Source organism: Netta rufina (genome assembly GCF_964035555.1).
Source record: "Netta rufina genome assembly, chromosome: 1".
Taxonomy (NCBI): domain Eukaryota; kingdom Metazoa; phylum Chordata; class Aves; order Anseriformes; family Anatidae; genus Netta; species Netta rufina.
In genome coordinates this window covers 149,646,415-149,663,527 of record NC_140123.1, presented here as the reverse complement: position 1 = coordinate 149,663,527, position 17,113 = coordinate 149,646,415, and the positions used below count along the sequence as shown (strand labels likewise).

General features: G+C 42.8%; 1 protein-coding gene across 1 annotated transcript; it reads right to left on the bottom strand.

The window, feature by feature from the left end:
- Positions 1-1,532: 1,532 nt before the first annotated feature.
- LOC311221871 (overexpressed in colon carcinoma 1 protein homolog) lies at positions 1,533-16,802 on the bottom strand (the record flags this gene model as incomplete). The annotated part of the gene is made up of 5 exons (XM_084305856.1): positions 1,533-1,534; positions 2,324-2,418; positions 3,478-3,513; positions 9,439-9,463; positions 16,760-16,802. Coding segments are annotated over 5 exons (201 nt in total).
- Between the last annotated feature and the right edge of the window lie 311 nt (positions 16,803-17,113).

Genomic DNA, 17,113 nt, shown 5'->3' with positions numbered 1-17,113 from the left:
GAACTTGCAACAGTTTAGATTTTTTTGGTGCTCTGATCTGTTTTGCTCTCTGGAAGGCTATGTAAATATAAAAATCTTCAGCAGAAAGACAACTCTCGCTAAAGCACTGGCAAGTGGTCTCTGCAGAAGACTGCTAAAAAAAAAAAAAAAAAAAAAAAAAGATAGGGATGAACAGATTTAGCTGAACTGGTAATGCCATACAGTACCTCTATACATAAAACAGTGAAATAGGTTTGTGGCAGAAGCTGATATTTGTGGTATAAGTCCTCCAGACATGCAAGCACATAAACTCTTGGAGTTCACAAGCCCCTTTGCGGGTTTAAAGGTGCTCATCTATGCAAAGCTTTTGCAGCCTGAACCAGCAGCCACTCCCTGATCTTACAGCAATGAAGCTAAAATGCACTTTCAACTGTTTTGAATAGGAAAAAAAAAAAAAAAAAAAAAAAGTCAAGAGATCAATTCCATCCAACCTCAGGCATTCAATTAAAGCACCTAAATAAGGATGTCATTAATTCAGGTTCCAATCATCGACCATGAATGGAAAACTTTAACCCCAAGAAAGTGCCTCAGCCTTGCTCAGATCAAGGGTGTCAGTGTTCCCAGCTCAGACATCTCAGCTGGGTTACAGAAATTAGGTGTGACAACCAGGTCTCCCTGTATATGAGTGCTCCTAGCAGAGCCCAGAGAGCTTTCACCATTTGCATGACTAAAACAAGTATAGCCATGTTCTGCTCTACTGGCCCTGCATCCAGCACCGAGACCAGCCAGAACTGCTTCTGGTTCTTCATCTAAATTAGGAAACATTTTTTCTTTCTATGGAAAATGTTGGCAGCTTTATAATTCCCCCTCCCTGCCAGCTAAACACTTGCCAATGTTTATTCAGTTCACATTCTGAATGGAAGATTAGTTTGTTTCGGTTTTCTTCAGGCACGAAGAAAAGAAAAAAAAAAAAAAATCAATTAGTTAGTTTAAACTTTTATTCAGAAATTGAGCCTATCAATTTTCCCTGTCCAGTCGTAGCCAGCAGAGAATGAAGCACCACAGATTCTCTCGTAACTAGAGGAAATCTGCAATGTGTCCCTTTGTGGGTATCTCACTTTGGTCCTCAGAGTGGCCCTAAAATGGAGTATTCTGACTGCAAACTCTTTGTTCCTGGGAAAAGCTTTGTCTCCGGGGATGCTTGTCTCAGTACTGCTGCAGGACCAGCTGTGGGGTGGTTGAAGGTGAGCACAAGGACATCTGATTTTTATTCGTTCCTAAATGAGGTTATACAGGGCTCCCTTGCTTCACACTTCTCATGGAGAAGGTGACTTTACCTACTGTCTGACTTATGTCTGCAGCACTGACACCCTGGTTTGGCCTTCAGAAGAGTTACACTATCGCTGAGAATGCCACCAGGTGATTCCCAGACCACCCCATATCTCAGGGAGTATCACCACCTGGTTTCTTTCCAACTAATACATTGCAAACACATAATGTTAATTAAGCCATACCGTACCTCCAGCTGTTTGGATCTTGCTGTGTTTATTTCCTTCTAATCTTAATCAGAAAACAAAAGGTAAAGATGGTTAAAACATTGTAACATATAGCCAGTTTAGAACATAGTTTAACAAAGCATGCAACAGAGGTACTACTGTTCCAAAGACAAATACTATTATTATGGTAAATAGTGTTATTTTTCTTCATTTGTTTGTTTTGCAGCACAGTTTGGAAGCTCCAGTCAGTGACTTAGCTCTGTGGTGTACGTAAGTGACAGCAGCATTTTGTTGTATTAAATCTGAAAAATATTACACGATTTCATAAATATGTTTATGACTAGTCTTTAAGTACCTATAAACTGAATGTTTTTCCCACTGTAAAAAACATAACATGGAAAAGAAACAGTTTGCACTGGGTTTCATATAAGAACAGAAATAAACCTGAAAGCAAGCACTTACTAACTGTTATTACTGGAATTCATCACAATGAAAGTAAACACCTCCAAATCTAAAAATACTGCCAAGGTTCTGCAAGTGCATATATCATAGCCTCTTAATCCTAAAAGGGTTTTGTTTTCCTTGAATTCTCACACCACTCAGAGCATGAAGAAGCTGTTCAGAAGACAATGTACTACCCTGGCAGCATCTGCTCTATGATCCTTCCACAAAAGTAGGTGTGTTAGAACTTAAATAAATGGGAGCAATCATTTGACGATTATAAATAGCCTCACAGCCTCAAGAGGGACCAAGGCTGGTCAGTCTGTCTGAAGTAATCATTGATTTTTAAAGGATAAATACATCTTGCTAGATAAAATTAAACTGAGAAAACAGGAGAAATACAATACATAACCTCCTGATACCTTTCGGTGCAGCTTTCGTCTGACTGGAAACCATGGCAGCTGCATCTGATGGCAGACCAACATACACACCACCGTAGTTCCTGATTTGAGGGAAAAAAAAATTAAAAGACAACAGAGCTTAATTGGAACACTTCTTCCTATAACATCAATGTCATGCAACAGCATTACAAAAACCATGCATGGTCAGAGTGGATTCACCTCTGCACAAGCATCCTTAGAAGAGCCCTCCTTTCACACAGCTATGGGGAAAAAAACTCCTGAGGCTGGCTGTTACTCACAAGTGGGACATAGGGCTGTGAAATTAGTTCCTAGTCATTCAAGTTCCTAATATTTTTCATTAAATCCCACCTATCTTGTGACAATAAGCCCCACCTGCACAGCTTCTCCTAGACACCAATTTCCAGCAGACGGTCTGATAGCACTGCCCCAATACTGAGACTGCTGAAGCACATCACTTCAGTCAACACACACCAATTAAACAACACTTTCACCTCTCCTCATAAATAAATAGGATCTGCATCTCCCTCCTTGGGGCCACACCTGGAGGAGACTGTTAGTAGAAACAAATATAATAGTATGTAGTACTTTCATAGCCTAATCCTCTCCCTCTCACAACCTTACAGAGTGTACTTTCTGGCTCTGAGACCTATGAAAAGAATGGACTGACATGAGGGGGTGGAAAATGGGGTACTTAAGAATTTCTGCTGTGCCTAGAGCTACCTACAGAGTAGCTGCTCTGACACATTAGGTACCAAATGAAACACATCCCCGGGGATCTGAGTTGATTTCTGATTTGTTTGATGATGGAGTCACACTCCCTTCAATTTCTAGCTGAGCGGAGATCTCCCACAGGTGCTAATGCCATCTGTGGCAGGGCTGGTGGGAAGGCAGAGGTCACTGGACATTATGAACCAGATAATCTACAACTGTGAGATAATGTGCTCATCTTATTGCAAAGCTCCCTCCCCCAACACACTAACAGAGTGAAGCATGATCGTCAATTTGGGGTTATACATGAGATTTCCTACTCTTTTCTTTGCTCTGTTGACATCAGTGGGGCTTAGAAGGAAAGGAAGGATGTACAGCCAGCAGCAAAACTCAGTGCAGCCAATTCCAAATTAAGCCAGTACAGGACCTACCTCCTTTTGTCATCATCTGATACAGATTCTTCTGCTCTGTAACACCAAAAGATATAGAGCACATTAGCATACAGTTTCTTTCAGATACTCTGTCACCATCTGGGTAGATTCAGGGGCAAAGGAAGAAGGGGACTAATAGTGTCCCAGCTTAATTCAGATCATCCACAGTTCAATAAAGTATTCACAAAGGAGAGAAAAAAAAAAAAAAAAAAAAAAAAAGAGTGACAATTTTCCAATCTGTTGTATGTGAGAAAGAAAAGGATTGAGAACAGATGCAGCTTACTTTCCACAGCTCCCTCCAGTGATGCCTGAAAGTAGGCTTGGGAGCTGAAAGCTGGTAGATTAGCATCTTTCCTGAGTGAAAGGATGTTGTTCCCAACATTGTTCCATGTATAACAGCAACATAAAGGCTCCATGTGTAACAGAAACAAGCCTGGGCTGTTCTTCCACCAACAGAGGACTGAAAGGGACTGGCCATCCATGCTGGCATGGGAATGAGTATGAAGAAAGAGAAACTTTCACAGCAGCTGTGCCAAAATGTGCTACAGAACCTCTATGTTAAGTGAGGTACTGCTACTACTGAAGTCAGAGCTGTTTGCAAACCAAACAGTTACTAATCCTTCATAATGGACAATTACTTCTCTTCTACCCTTACATTAAAATGAATAGGGAGTCACTAAGGTTTGACTCCCCCTGCTTGAAATACTGTCCAGTGTAGCTGAACCAGGACAGGGGGTAAAGTAATCAGCACTGATATGAAGGCACATGTGGTAAAAAGATAAAAATGGTATTGTTACCATCCATGGGTATAGTGCCTGTGTTGTGCTCTCAGTCTGCGCCCCAGCATCAGCCTTCATCCAAACCACTCACCCGCCTTTGATTAAATATTTGGACTTTGAGCTCTGCTGCATGCATGGCTGGGTATGGATCTGGGCAGCTGCTGCACTTTAGCTTGACTTGCAACCTACCAACCTAGCAATAAAAATAGAGGCAAAGTAACTTGAGTGCTGACAAATCCACGGACATCCTGCACTCCTTCCTTACAGCGGGGGTAATGGTGACACCTGCCCAACCTTACCGCAGCTGTGGCTGCAGCAGGGGAAGGCCGCAAACAGGGAATGGAGCACCATGACACAAGGAGGGCTCTGCTGTGCAAATGCTCTTGCACAGGTTGTTCACCTGGATACTGTCACCTGGATATCCCCAGCTACGGACCATGAACTATGTGGGCAATGAAAAGATGCTCCCCAGCATCAGCTGAGCCATGAATTTTTAGTTTGCTCCCCATGCAACAAAACTGAGAGCTGGCCTCTACCCAGCCTTAGGGCTAAATCTATATTGTAGCTGTGAAAGGTTTCGCTGAACGATGACATTGAACAGTAACGCGTGACATTTCTTATTGTAATTTATTTGTTCTGAAAGGTACGTGTTCCTACTGTTTAATAATCAGGGCTGTAAGCCATTACTGACCCCTGAAGTCAAGGGGGCATTTGCCCAAAGTGTCGAGAACTGGTAGGAAGACACAGCCTTAAATGCAGGGAGATGGCCCTTAGACCTCAGTCAGAAATCTCTGTTTGGAGGAACAAGTGCTATCTCAGAAGGCATTGCCCATCCCCTCTGCCACCACGTGGCCTCAGTCACTCAGCCCTCTTGTACGCAGCAGGAGAGAAAAAAGTGCAGAGTCCCCTTTCCTTGAGGGTTGCAAAGATGCTTTATCCTAGTATGGGCCAGTTTCAGCAGAAGAAAGAGGAAAGAATGTGTATATCAATGGGTAGGAATGAGATGTATATTTTTAGTACAAAAAATAATAAAAAAATGACAGCACTTTAAGAAAGGGACCCTGGGTGACAGAAGATCACAAACAATCATTGCTGTTGAACCAACCAAATGTGTCACAGGATTGATTTTCTCATACAACTGGAAACATTTCCTATAATCCAGATTAACCATTATCCAGAGAAAAGAATCCTTTAAAAGCACTGACAACTTCATGAACAGCTCGAAGCCACTAAAATGGAGTTGTAAGAATAATAATCAATATTGTCCAACAGGAAATTAATGTCAATGTTTAAAAAAGCCTCTACTAGGCAACAGGACTATTTTGTTCTGTTCTAGCAATGTTCTATAATGGGGCATCACTGGACCATTACTGTCATTCTCTCACCAAAACAAATTATCCAGGTCTATGATTAAGCAGGCTATTTTTTTTTAAACATTTTGCTTTCCTCCTTAATAGCTACAAATCAAAGTCTAATTTTACGATCCCTTTTCCCTTAAATGCTCAGTAGCAAATAGTCTGGGATTGAGCAGGCCACAGCTCTTGGGCTGAGTTATGACTGGGTGCAATCAGTCATGCTGCTGGGAAAGAAAGGGTGAACAGAGAAGAGGAATGTGGAAGCTTCAGAGGAAAAGAACAAAAAATTCTGGTGGTGACACTGGAGGAAGAAGCCGTTTTCCACCTTTCTGAGGACTCATTTCTAAGCAGGATGGGAAAGAGAGCTGCTCCAACATATACATTATGCATTTTTGCACATCTCTTGCCTTCAGACACTGTGGTCTGTAGTTAAAGGCACCATTTCGAGAAGTGCCCACTGATTTCACATGTTCAAATTTCAAGGTGCCACCTGGGGCAGATGGACCACTGCTGCTTCCGTGCTCACGCTGAATGAACAGAGGTGGCCCCAGGGAGCTGCACCACAATGGTGACACTTGGCTGTGTGGAAATGAGAATGAAAGGAAGTTCCTTTGGTTTGGGCAGTGCTCTGATCGCCACGTCTCCCAGACTCACAGAGGATGCAGGATTTCAGCACAAGCTCTCTTTCTCTCTCCCACAACCTGTCCCTCTAGTGAGTCTCTAGTTTCCTCTTATCTTAGGGAAGAAAGCACAAAATATAAACTTTAAATATCTCACTTTGCATCAAAGAGCCTCCACTTACAGTGTTCTCCAGGAACAGCAAGCTATGATAAGCCTTTCTGCCCCAGGAATGGATGGCAAAAGGAACTGAACAGGCTGGACCAGACAGCCTGATGTGCTTTGCACTAATCTGCTGCAGTGTCACTGCATCTGCTCTCAGATGCTGTTGACATCTACTGCAAAGGAACTGAGATCACATTTTTCAGCAGGTGGCGTAGGTGGAGTCCTGTAGCTGGTAGGCAGATTTAACAGCAAATCCCTATAACAGCATCTATTTTCAGCTAGAAGAAATGTTTCTTTTGGTAAGGATTTGTCTGTCCCAGGAGGGCTCCTGTCACCCTCTTAAGTTTGAAAAATATTTAGTCCTCCAGCTGTCAGTTTTTACATCCATCAGTCCTATGCCCATTTGATGGCAAAAAAGCTGCCATTTTTCACGTAATCTTTTAAGTATCAAATGACAGGCATTCACATTAATTTACTCCATCCACATTTTTCTTATCTCCATTTTTATGACTTCATTCGTGTTGAACTCTGGCATTATACAGGCTCCTTCTAGCAGTGCTCCATAGTCCTGCCAGAAATATTTCATTAAACTTTGCACAAGGAACAGATTTCATCACCTTAGTTTCACAGTCTTTCTTGGGACCAAGGGACTGTCATTTATATTTGATGGATTTCTTCCCAATATTTTGAAACAGTTTTGAATTGTGTCCTTTCCTTCCTACTGCTATTAATCTTCCAAACCCAGGCACATTCTGAATACAATAGGCATTGCGTTAGTCTGTATTATATACTTTACCCCTCTTATAGCCAAACTTTCCCAGTTACCACAATGTACTTGTTTTAGTACATCAGTTGGCTGAAGCTGGGTGACAGGTTCACCAGTTATTTGAGGGCTGGAGTATGCGGGAAGAGATCACATTCCCAGATCATACGTCCTTTTCGTCGTTGCGCAGACCTCAACCTCAGAGCACTTTGCATAAGAAGACCGTACCACCATTGCCAGTTTACTAGTGGAGCAACTAAAGACTCAGAGGGCAAAAAAAGCTTCTCTGTGGTTACCTGGGAGGGCTCTGAGCAGGATCCAGCCCTCCCTCAATCCACCTGGCTCCTGGAGTTGCAATGAGTCGCCATCAGGAAACAAGAAATCTGTTGAATTAGAATAACTGGATCCTGTACTGAAGAGTATGATGCAAGTGAACACACGATTGCTTTTCTCAACCACAGCCAATATGACTAAAATAGCTTTTTTCTGGTATTTTACTTCCTTTTTAAAAATCTGCTGCTAAATATTAGGATGATTGATCTAGGGATTTTCTGGTCATCACTGCTGTTTCTCCCTCATTAGAAACACAGATCTGTTAGTGTCTGACTAGAAGGCTCAATCATGCTATTACTCACACGGGTTGTTCGGCTGGCTCCACTGTACTTATCAGAATGAGTAATGGTTCCAGGACTGACCCTTTCCCTTGTTGAAGTCTGCACTAGTAATTAGTTTTTTCTAAGCTATCTTGATACTTTTCTGAAACATGACAGAGGATCTATCGCTAATAAGTAGTATTTTCCCAGCTTAAGTCTTGAAGTGCCAGCCCTACAAACACTTATGCACACAGTAACACAGTTCTTCATGTGCTGACACATTCAGGCACAGAAACATATCTACCACATTCTTAATTGAACAGTGCTTGTGATTTTGAAGTTTAAAACTAACAAAAAGCAAAGAAACAGATGCAGTTCTAAGTCAGTCACTTAAATTATCTCAATTGCCTGGAAAACATAAGAACCTAATATAAATTGAAAACAGTGGTTTTGTTTATCTAAGGGTACTGAGGGCATGGGTGCTGCAGGCTATCAAGAGAAGGTTCCTCATAAGCTTGCCTTCTGTAATTTATTTATTGTCTGAGACTGCAAATCCAGAAAACAGATTACATGGGTAATAGATCTCAAGAGTATCTGTGACAACAGGACTCATCCGCCAAGGAAGACCTGTCTTTAGTTCTCAGCCGTGCTCTGTAATAGCAAGGACAAACCTGTTGTTATGCTCTTCTCTCCCCACGTTTATCTGACTTGACAGCCCTTATTTCTGCTCCAGGATTCTTCCGACTAATTAAGAGTAGTTACTTTAAATGAAGTAAATAAAACTGAAGAACGTCTCTATTGCGTAATATGAAAATATTTACCCAGTCCCTCAGGCTCAAACTGTAGTGGCAAATAACAATTATATGAAAAGAAGGCAAGACCTCGGGATGACTTCTTTAATGTTTCCTTTGATAGGGAAATAGATTTATGGCTGAATAAAGCTGTTCCTGCAAATTTTTGCACCAGCAAATGAAAAATGGGTTGACAAAGGCTGATCTTTTGTTGCTGTTTTTCTGTAAACCACAAGTTGGTGAGAGGCAGCAGGACAACAGAGGTTCAGGCCTTCCACATTTGGAGAAAAACAGGATGGGTAGGGCTGCCCACTGCTCCTCAGCATCAAAGATAAGGGACAGAAAAAGGAGCTGACAGATAATATCTTCAACGTGGAAAAGGTAAGGGTCATAACCTTCACTAGCTAAAGATCTCGTCTGCAGCTAAATAGAGAAGGTTGGTGTTTTCTAAAGGAAGTCTGGATGGGTTACCAGGTCTCTGGCAAAGAGGGGAATTTTGCTTGAGTGGCTCATTAAATCTCTCACAGGGCTTGGTGGAAATTTATGTGGTCACGTCATACAATAGCATGCCCTTTGGAGAAAGCTGTACTAGTATATGACAGGGAAGAATAATTTGAAGTAAACATGACCACCTCTGGAAGACAACTCTCAACAGAGGCTAAGAAAAGACATTTCTGCTAGAGAAATAAAAGGGGAAGGAATTTGCAGAATAGTAAACAAGACGTGAGGTTGTTTTGAGGAGGTGGAAGCTGTCACTAAAGACAATAAGCATCTGGTGTTGCTAATTACATATCAGGAGCCAGATGAATCATTACAATGACTAAATCCAGTATAGGGCTAGTAGGACTGAAGATAAGTCCATGGTTACATGTTTGAAAAGGTAGCGCAAGTACTTACACATCTTTAGTAGTCCCTGTGGCACCTAGAATGGAAAAAGAAAAAATAAAAAGCGTGTGTTTACAAGATAATGGCATAATCCTGAAACAAACTGATAGTACAGTAAATGTTTTTCTGCCTTTCTGTCCTAAACAACTTCCTTACATGCACTGTAAAAAAGAGGCAGATATAGCAACAGGCATCTTCTATTGTCAGAGAACAGATTTCTCATGATTATCTAGTTTATCCTTAATGATTATCTGTATTAGCCCTTAAGTCTGTCGTACTTAGACCTGGGCCAGATTCTCAGAGGGTGAAATGATGGTGCAGTGGACCAGTGCCCAGCTGCAGTCACCCAGGATGAGAGCAACATAAGATAACATTCATCTTCTTGAATTTTTTTATGCTTCACTTTGCCCAGTCCTCTGGTGGTTTTGTCTGTTACAAACTGGCCGCAGCTAACCAAGCAGTTACTCCCAAATGCCTGTTAATTTTGTCCACATGCCATTTGATCCAGTTGTAGATTTGGCACTATGTGTGTAAACGCTGCTCCATTCTTCCTGCCAGATAAAAAATGTTTTATAAAACAACTAGACAGAAATAATATAAACATTGGGCCACCAAAGCCCCAGACATCTAAATAGATCAACCACCCCTTAATTCATCTTACTATTTAATAAAAAAAAAAAAAAAAAAAAAAAAAAAAAAAAAGACAAAAGCTACAACTAGGCTGCCTGATTTCAGTGATTGATTTTTTGGTGACTCAGATGCTTCTTGCTGGGAGAGGAACATGCACTCAAGTACGAACTCCTTCCTGTTCCTCCCAAGTTATTAATGACGCGTTGCTATTGCTGGTATGTCGTTCAGCTGAGTAACCAGCAAATTATCCCTTCTATTAATTACACAGGCTAGGGTAGACACTAGAGAACCTTTCACTTCTCTTCTTCCCTTTCCTCTCAGTATTTAGCTGGAAGAGACTATCTGAGCTCACTCTGAAGAAACTACAGTTGCCAATCTAAAAGATTTTTACGGGTTTAGAGACTTTTTTTTCCGGTCATGGCATTTAATTTCTTGGAAAACTTTATTTTTGCTGCTGAAAAATATCCATGAAGAGCAAACATCTTTCATCGCACTCTGATGTATGAGAATCAGGGGTCCCTGACCTGATTTTAAACCCAGGGAGGAAGAGACAGTCCTGCAAGACCTTCCAGCAGTACCTACCTGAATGGACAGCTTGAATGGCAGGAAACTTCTCTTTATAGCTAACTCTTGAGCGTAATTTAATTCCAAATTCCTTCTGCTTGACCATCCCTCCTTTTCCCATCAACAACATAGACTCATCTTGCACAAGCATAAACATTTCTTTTGTTAGCATTGAATCCAGAGTCTTCAAAATCTCAGTAGAGCTATATGTATCAAAAGTACTCTTCATTAAGCTGGAAGCACTGCGCATGATAAGCTCAGGTCTGAGCTCTCACACTTCATTCTACCAGGCAGCCTTCTGAGACTTTTTGGCTCTACAGGCACATCTACATGGTACTATCTATAAACCCTCCAAATTAATTGTGACCAGATGGACGGTTTGCATTGCAAACCTCAATCTCAGCTGACGTGGGAAGATGTCTTCTGCTACCCAGGCTAGTTCATTCAGAGTTAGCTCAGCTATGTATCTTCAGGGCACCACCCTGTACTTCCAGACAGAACCCAGCCATCAGCAGCAGCTCAGACAGCACACATGTTGAAAAGCCTAGTCCTGTTGCTGTAGCTAGCAGGATTTTTTTTTTTTTTTTTTTCACAAGAAACCATGCTTGTGTTCTGCATCAGAACCACAGTTTTTTCATTTTCTCACTTCAACCTAAGCTCACTGCAAACAAACTTGATTTCTACAAAGAGGTTCACAGTCCTTTGTGAAGCCTCTGCTGAGCCCTTATTGAGTCTGAGCCAGGGCTCTCAGTACTTGTGTCTTGGTTTAAAAATTTTATAGCACCTTCTGTGCAGGAAGTATACCAAAAGTGTTTGATATGCAAACGGAAACCTTAACTGGGCAGGAAGAACTGAATGTCTAGAGGACAGCTGCAGTTCTGTATGGAGATAGTCACGTTTCAGTCAATTGCCAAACACACTTCAACGCTATGCGCTTGTTCAACGCCATGCCCACGTTCAGTGCGGTACCCATGTGCTAAGTGTGCTGCCCACAGCAAACTGCAGTACTCTGCATGGGAGCCAGCTCTGGACACAGGGCTGCACTTATCCTAAGACTTATCCTAAGACCTGCTAGGCAGACCTTACAAGCACTCTGGGACAGGAGCTGTCTCTCAGACCAATCAGCTTGGTCTTCATGTAGAGCCACGAGGCTGTGAATGTGTTTGAGAACAGAGGTGTGCCTCTAGCACTCTCACCTTGCAGCACTCGTTTCCTTTGACATTAGGGGGGTGTACCACAGCAGAAATTCATTGCAACTTTTTGAAATGCACCTCACACAGAAACATAATGAACTAAGCACGATGAAAACAAAATCACTTTTTAAAAGATCGTTTTTATTGGCTTGTTTCCTATTGTTTTTATAAGCACAAAGAATTAGGTTATCCTCACTGCCATTGATGGGATTCCAATAGTGTTATTTCTCACTTTCACTAGCAATAGTGAAGCAAGAACTTAGTCCAAATTCAGTTGGGTTCCACTGAAGTATCTGATATAGACCTGAAAGTGGTTCCAGTTCACAAAGCAGTTTTTTTACTGGAAGTGCTATGAGCTTGGGAATGAACATTACCTCAGCTCGTAACTATCTCTACATAAAAACTAATAAGATTTCTTCATTAGGGAGAATACCCCTTATATACAGCTTTTTATTTTGTAACAGATCCAATAACATCACAGTTTGTACAGACTTGTGTTTGTTTTTAAAGTCCAGCCCACTCACCCTCACTCCTGTTACTTCAATGATATGTTTCTCTAACTCTTCCATGTTTAGTAACCAACACGTTATTTTATAGCTTCTCAAGTTCCTCCTGCCAGAAGTTCAGCAAAAGTACCTTACTTATTATCGGTTCCCAAAAAAGTTCATAGCTATTTCACAGCTGCAAGACTTAGTGCTCTTATAGTCATGATGTTATAAAAATATGACTTGAAAAATATTTGAAATATATTTCAAAAATATTTTTTGAAAGGCTATTCATTTTTTCAACTACATCAGTTTGGTCTAAAAAAAAAAAAAAAAAGTAGCACTTGACCCCACAAACCTTGTCTAATAGATTCCTGCTGGTTTGGGCCCCCCAAGGCTGTTCCTGCAACACAGCTAATGGGTAAGCTCTAAGTAGAGGCAATAGCAGTGAAGAGAGCTGAACCCTCTCTGGTGTCCTGCTGGGAAGACTGGGAACCTGAGGAATTGCAACAGGCACCACATTTCTTCCCTGGCAGAACTCTAAATGATAGAGCTGAACTCTGTAGACTGCCTAGCCTTATTCCACCCACTTCTCTAGCAACTTCCCAAGCCTATCTAATCACAGAAATAGACTGGGGGTAGCCAGAATAATAACTAATAAAGAAGTACTGAGTTCTCCTGAATGACCCCTCTGCTTATACATCTACCAGTAAGACCATGGATGCATTTTAGCACTTCACAGCTGCAGGAAAAGGAGGAGGAATACAGCCTGCAGAATAAACGAGGCACATTCAGACATTCATCACTCTGAACACGAGTGATTACAGGAGAAAAACATTCTGCCTAGAATGGTGGAGCTGGTATCCCTCACAAAACATAATGTTGAAACAGTCACAAAAGAAGGACGAATATGTATCATCCCAACGCATCTTCCATTCAGTGAGAGGGGGTCCACACTTTCAAAACAAAAGCAGCTTATTACTTGTAGCCCTGCAGAATTCCAGTAATTGCAGGACAAATGCAAAAATGTTTGAGAGGAACTGACTGCCACAAAGTATATTGTTCTACACTGAGGCATGCATCATGAGCAAATGTGGAAGACCAAAAAAAAAAAATCAGAAAAACAGATGAAGGATGAGAGGCAAACATTTACATGAATAAAAATGTGAATGAAAAAAATGCCAGCATCTGGCTTGAGAGCAGACTATGAATGATTTTCTTATTAATTTCTAACAGTTATTTTCATACAATATTTTATTGCAAATACTCCAAATGGTAATAAAAATCAAATTAAAAAAAAAAAATTACATGTATATGTATGTATACAACATAAGATTACAAATGAGTTTTCTATTGTTTTTTTCCCTTCTCATTGGCTCCAAAAAACAGCAACATGGAATCAAATCCTAACTTCCATGGAGTTATGCTAGATCTAGCTTGATGTAACTGAGCTTAGAATTAAATCAATGTACCTGAAATCGATTACTTCAACTCATCAGGTTGCAGTTTGATACACAGACATGACCTGATCAGACATTAATTTCAAAAATTGCTTTAAATAGAATGGCAGAGTGGTTTCCTGGGTATTCCACCAATCTGAAGTTAATAAGTCTGTATAAACTTGGTGTGAAAGTTCTCCTTCATTGTAATTTGGCAGTATTTTAAGCTTCCCACAGAGTAACAGCTTGTCTGTATATTTAAATCAAGGCTAGACTGCCAGCCTCCACTGAGTACCATAATTTAAGGCGCTGTCATTGCTACTACAATTGATATAGAAAGAAAGAGGCAGTTAAAAAATTGTTAGTGAAGCAACACTAGAATGGAGGGAAATGCCTTAGCCCAGAAAAGAAGGAAATTAATGCATAAGGGCGTGCTTTTTTAAAGACCAGAAAAGAAGAGCTCCTTTGGAGCTTCTGAAACATCAGGAAATGACATGAAAGAAGGATATGTGAGGCAACAAAACATCAGGAAAATAGCAATTTGCTAACAAAATTGTTATGTGCTAATAAAAACTTTAATGGGATTTTTTCAAATAAATGTAATCCATAGTTAACATTTAAAACAGTGGATATAAGAAGGATGCAATTGCATCGGTTTGCTCAGATAACACAAGTCACTGTTTCTCAGCTGAGGAGCCTTTAGGCCTCAAATCCTTTTGTCTGATGCTCTGGAAGGAAAAGCTGGAAAATTAGATTGGTATTCTGGAGTGCTGCACCACAGACAGAAATGCTATTCTAGATCATGTCTATTAGTTTAGGTCTTGCAGACCATAGGGCTGATAGCTCCTCTGATGTCAGTCCAGCCATGCAACAGAAGATAATACCATTAGCTGAACTATCATTATATATGTGTCTGTTTAGGAAAAATCTCGTCAGGCTAAAACAGAAATTTTAGCAGAGGAAGAAAATGGGGAGTAGCCTAACCATCTCTACTCTGTTCTGTGAAGTATGCTATAATATTATCCTTAGTCATATAATATGACAGAGAGTGTTACAGGTTAATTATATGTTATGCACCTCCAGCTTTGACATTACTGACTGTAGAATAGTCATAACTTCACCATTGAAGACGTAGTCATGCTGTGCAAGCCACAAAACTAATTTGTATTCATGCTGTACTCATGTCTTTTGGTAAGATGTTGAGAGCTAGACTTTTCTTAAAAGCTCCAGAACTCGGATTAAAAATGGTACATCTTCTCCTTCCCCTACATAAAATTACTTTAGTTTTACAGACACGCTATGTAAGGAGTGCTAAACTGAAGAAAAAAATTCACTAGTAGATGGTGAACTTAATTCTACTACCAGATGTTGGTGACTGCAACAGCACAGGCTGCGCAGCCATTCCTGACTTACCCTGGTGAAACTGGGAACAGACCTGGACCTCCCAGAGCTATATTTGCTTTGGAAAGGTCTATCAGTGTAACAGTAATAATTACATTATACTGATTGTGGATTTTACACGGCATTGTTATTTTAGCCTATGCTAAGCTACTGGAGATCTGTGGGCTATTTCTACAGAGTATGCAAGAGGTTGCCATGAAATGCAAGCTGAAGTATTTCATGAGTAACAGCACAGGCAAGCTAAACTACTGAAGGGGCTGTGCTTCCACTGAAAATCTTTTAAGAAGCCAACACCTGTTGAAAATAGCTGCCTTTAAAGCAACTGCAGACACGTTTATTTAAACCAACAAACTTTTAGCTCGGAGTAACTCACGAAACACCACCACGGTCAGAGTTAGCTTATTCAGCATTCACCTGTTGGTGCCCTGTTAGGAGCGTTATGCGGTGGCCAGGCCAACGGTGCTGGAGACACTACCACAAAGTGACTAATAACCAGCCCAAAATGAGTCTTTTCCTTTGAGCTGCTCTGACAGTTGTTCTGGTGCTTTTACCCAGCAGACAAACCCGGGATGTGAACAAGCATCGTCCCAGCTATGAAGCTACAGTGGACAAGCAGGGAAACAACTTCAGGTCATGGCAATGCAGGAACCAATTAGCAGGAGAGAAGTAATGCATTTGTAGATGTGACAGCCCTGACAAGAGTGCTGGAAGGTCAAGCCTCAAGAGAGGCTTCCAATACATACATGATACCTCATTTATAAGCATTTAACAGCAGCCAAGTAAATAAAAAGAGCAGAAAAGCCTCCCACTGTGAGCACAAAGCGCAGGGTTCAGGGAGAACAGCAGCACACTGCACAAGCCTGCAACTTGCAGGAGTCACTGCTGTTCACGCTCAGAGACGTGCCGGTGCCGCACATCAGCCCTAGCATCACCCAAGGCACACCACAGCTCTCTCAAAGCAAGTCAACGCAGCAGGAGGCTGAGCCCCAGCAGGTCTCCCTGGCCTGGCCGCTATTTGGCTGTGCATTGTCAGGAGGTTACGGATTTAATAAATACAGCTGAAAGACTTAAGACAAGGAATGTAATTAGGCAGCCCTGTTTGCCAGGTGCAGTCAGGATGAAAAACGAGTTATAAATGCTCGTATTTGTAATTATACGGCGTATGGCCGCTATTATTTCCATACATCTCCCCTTCTGCGGGGGCAGGACGAAGAGCCGCGCCGCCTGCCCAGCTCTCCCCTCCCTTTCAGAGGGGGGGGAAGGAGCGGGGCCGGCCGGAGGGGCACCCCCACCCCGACGTGCACAAAACCTGGGGCTCGCCGCGTCCCCGACCCCTCGGACGGGCAGAGGGGGCACGAAGCCACTTCCCAAGGGGCACAAGTGGCCTCACAGTCCCCAAAGGGGGGACGAGGCTGGCACCCCCGGATCCTCCCGGTCGCGGCGCTGACCCTAAAACCCGCGACGCCCCCGGCGGGGCACACCGCCCCCATCCCCGGGGGGAGGCGGATGGCTGCGGCAGGGCAGGATGCTCCCGGCCGGGGCAGCCCCCACCCCACAGCCGGCTTGAGGGGCGCCTTCCCCGCCCGTCCCCGGTCCCCCGACCCCCGTGCAGCCCCCCTACCTCGCCCGCCCGCGCCGCCGGCCGTGGAGTTGCCGCAGCCCATGGGCGCCGCCCGGAGCGGTGCGGAGCGGAGCGGTGCGGAGCTGAGCGGCGACGGGAGGCAGCCGGCGGCGGGCGGAGCCGGGGGGGAGATAAAGCCGCGGGGACCCCTCCTTCTCCTCCTCCTCCTCCTCCTCTTCTCCTCCTCCTCTCCTCCTCCTCCTCTCCCCACCCATCGCCCGGGAAACCGCCGGCCCCTGCGCCGCGCATCCCCGAGGAAAGCCCCCCCGCACCTACCGGCCGGCCCCGCGTCCCCCCCGAGGTTCCCAAACCCCGGTTTCGGTTCCCCACAAGGGTGCGGGGACCCCGAGGGAT